The 3436-nt window shown below is 58.0% G+C and overlaps 1 protein-coding gene across 1 annotated transcript; it reads right to left on the reverse strand.

Moving 5' to 3' along the window:
• Positions 1-1113: 1113 nt before the first annotated feature.
• On the reverse strand, positions 1114-2891 carry ENH_00061480 (phosphatidylserine decarboxylase proenzyme, putative; the record flags this gene model as incomplete). Its single annotated transcript, XM_013582014.1, has 5 exons — positions 1114-1197; positions 1542-1658; positions 1877-2014; positions 2586-2648; positions 2868-2891. The coding sequence occupies 5 exons, from the start codon at positions 2889-2891 to the stop codon at positions 1114-1116; spliced, it is 426 nt and encodes a 141-aa protein (XP_013437468.1).
• Between the last annotated feature and the right edge of the window lie 545 nt (positions 2892-3436).

Here is a 3436-nt window from a genome sequence, read left to right on the forward strand (position 1 = left end):
TACAGCTAGCTAGCCAGCTAGCTAGCTAGCTAGCTAGCTAGCTTGGGAGAGGGGTGGCTGGCCAGCTAGCTAGCTAGCTAGCTAGCGATGAAACTCGCCGGCCACCTAGCTAGCCAGCAGAAGAAGTGGCTAGCTAGCCCCGCTAGGTAGCTAGCTGGCTAGCTACAAAATTCACTAGCTTGACAGCTAGTTAGCCAACTGGCTAGCCAGGAGACAGCCAGCCAGCCAGCTAGCTAGCTAGCTAGTCAGCTAGCTAGCTTGCTAGCGAGTCAGCTAGCTAGCTTGCTAGCGAGTCAGCTAGCTAGCTAGCTAGCGAGTCAGCTAGCTAGCTAGCTAGCGAGTCAGCTAGCCAGCTAGCCGGCGAGTCAGCTAGCTAGCTAGCTAGCGAGTCAGCTAGCTAGCTAGCTAGCTAGTCAGCTAGCTAGCTAGTCAGCTAGCTAGCTAGCTAGCTAGCTAGTAATGAATGAACTTCCGGCTCTTCTCGTCAGCAGCTACTAAGGGGGGCCCCACACCCCCCAGTCTGTAGCCCGCCTTGATTCGGTCTCCAGCTTTCTGCAGCAAACCCTAAACCCTAAACCCTAAACCCTAAACCCTGGAGCTGGCTGAAGGCTCCTCGGCGGGGCAGGAGCTAGGGTTGCGAGGGTTTAGGGTTTAGGGCTAGGGTTTCCAATTAGGGTTTAGGGTTGCGCGACTGAGTTGGGAATTAGGGTTTAGAGCCGGAGCTCGGGGCTCAGGGACAGCGAGGGTTTAGGGTTTAGCGCTGGGGCGTGAAGTTAGGGTTTAGGGTTTAGGGTTTAGGGTTTAGGGTTTACAACGGAGAACTCGAAGTCCTTGGGCGCCTCAAACACCAAGACAATTGTGCTGCCGAGGCGAAACTCTCCTACGTGGGACCCCACGTCGAAGTGCAAGGGTTTGTCTGCAAACAAATTAGGGTTTAGGGTTTAGGGTTTAGGGTTTAGGGTTTGGGGGCTGGGGTTTGGGGCTGGGGCTCGGCCCCCACTGGGAGGCCTTCGGCTCTGGGCTGTGCGCTGACGAGGGCTCTGCCTGCAAGGGTTTAGGGTTTAGGGTTTGGGGCTGCGGGGTGGCCAGCTGCAAGGGTTTAGGGTTTAGGGTTTAGGGTTTGCCTCTGTATGTGCGGATGTCCACGTCTCCTCCCAAGTGCCTCAGCACCACGCGGTCTTGGTTCGTCCTCAAGTCCTAAAAACAAACCCTAAACCCTAAACCCTAAACCCTAAACCCTAAACCCTAAACCCCAGATCGCACTGGCTCCGCACAAGCCACTAACCCCGAGTAAGGACCTGAGAGGGGTTTAGGGCTGAGGGTTTGCATTTTTGCTGGGGTTAGAGTTAAACACTGTGTTAGGGTTTAGGGTTTAGGGTTTAGGGTTTAGGGTTTACAGGTTCTCTATCGAGGCGAATATCTCCCACATTGCAAGCAGCAACAGCAGCAATGTGAAGGCACTATGAAGGCACTAGGGCTAGGGTTTGGGTTAGGGTTAGGGTTTAGGGTTTAGGGTTTAGGGTTTAGGGTTTAGGGTTTACAGGTTCTCTATCAAGGCGAATATCTCCCACATTGCAAGCAGCAACAGCAGCAATGTGAAGAGCCCCTCCTTTCCAACAGCCGCTGAGGACAACTCTTTCTTGAACGCTAAATATGTCCTGCGCAAAACCCTAAACCCTAAACCCTAAACCCTAAACCCTAAACCCTAGGCCCTCGCGCCCGACCCTCGCCCTGCAAACCCTAAACCCTAAACCCTAAACCCTCGCTGCGGCCGCCCCGCCCGCCGCTCGCGCGCGCTGCAGCGCCGCCGCGGCGCCAAGCCCCAAACCCCAAACCCTAAACCCTAAACCCTAAACCCTAAACCCTAAACCCTCACGTTGAACTTGGAAAGGAAAGACCTGAAGACCGGCAAACACTCTCCATGCATGTGCCTCCGCACAGTTTGGGTGAAGTCGCAGGGGGCGTGGAAGTGGTGGTAGTGGTGTGGGGCCAGGTGCAGCACGCAGTACATTAGCTGCAGCAGCAGCAGCAGCAGCAGCAGCAGCAGCAGCAGCAGCAGCAGCGGCGGCGGGGGCAGCAGCAGCGGCAGCGGAGGGAAGGCAGCAGAGGCGCGAGAGAGCGTGATCCGGTAGCGGGGATGAACCCAGCAGCAGCAGCAGCAGCAGCAGCAGCAGCAGCAGCTAGCCAGCAGCAACTAACCCATACAGACAAAGAAACACGAGCTCGCAATGACGCGCAGCAGCAGCAGCGGCAGCAGCAGCAGCAAAAGCAGCAGCAGCTGCTGCTGCTGCTCGTGGCAGCCGCGCACCCCCACAGCAGCAAGACCTACTAACCACCCCAGCCCCTCAACCCTAGCAGCATCAGCATCAGCAGCATCAGCAGCAGCAGCAGCAGCAGCAGCAGCAGCAGCAGCAGCAGCAGCAGCAGCAGCAGCAGCAGCAGCAGCAGCAGCAGCAGCAGCAGCAGCAGCAGCAGCAGCAGCAGCAGCAGCAGCAGCAGCAGCAGCAGCAGCTTGCCTTGTTGCTGCTGCGGGCCTTGGGGTCCGTGCCAAGAAAAGCCTTGAGGTTGTAAGTGGCGCCTTTCACTTGAGGGACTCTGTCGCCGCAAACCTCCCCCAAGACGGAGACGGTGCAGTCGCAGGGGCTCACCTGCAAACCCTAAACCCTAAACCCTAAACCCTAAACCCTAAACCCTAAACCCTAAACCCTAAGCCTGAGCGCTGCACCTGCCCGATTTGGGGCCACGCCGCCCGCCGCCGCCTCCGGGAGGCGACGGGCGGCCACGCCGCGCCGCAGCTCGCAGCAACCCGCCAAACCCTAAACCCTAAACCCTAAACCCTAAACCCTAAACCCTAAACCCTAGCGCACCATCGCCAGCGGGGAAAGGTCCATCACCTCGCGTCCATCACCTCGCGAGCCCTGTCTCTCAAAGTGCGGCAAAAGAGCTGCCCAAAGGACTCGTAAGCTTCGAGGGGATAGCGGCTGTCTGCTGCTGCACTTGGCTGCAGCACACACAAACCCTAATTTAGGGTTTCGGGTTCAGGGTTTAGGGCTTAGGGTTTGGCGCGGCCCAAACACGCGCCCTGCGCCTGGCCTTAGTTTAGGGTTTGGCACTTCGCGCCAAGACCCGCCTGGCCCCGCCCGCGCCCCCCGCGCACTGCCTAGGGTTTAGGGTTTAGGGTTTAGGGTTTAGGGTTTGGGGTTTAGGGTTTAGGGTTTGACCTGCAGCCGCAGAAAAAGGGTGGTTAGCAACGGCCTCAAAGACGAGGGAATCTTCACAGACATTAAACGCCCCAGCAGCCGCGAGCGGGCGCGGCCAAACACCAGCCGCAGGCAAAACAGCTGCGCGCAAACCCTAAACCCTAAACCCTAAACCCTAAACCCTAAACCCTAAACCCTAAACCCCGAGCCCCAGACCCTCCCAGAGGCAGCCGCGC

This window comes from Eimeria necatrix, genomic scaffold, assembly GCF_000499385.1.
Source record: "Eimeria necatrix Houghton genomic scaffold, Enh_scaff535, whole genome shotgun sequence".
Lineage (NCBI taxonomy): Eukaryota > Apicomplexa > Conoidasida > Eucoccidiorida > Eimeriidae > Eimeria > Eimeria necatrix.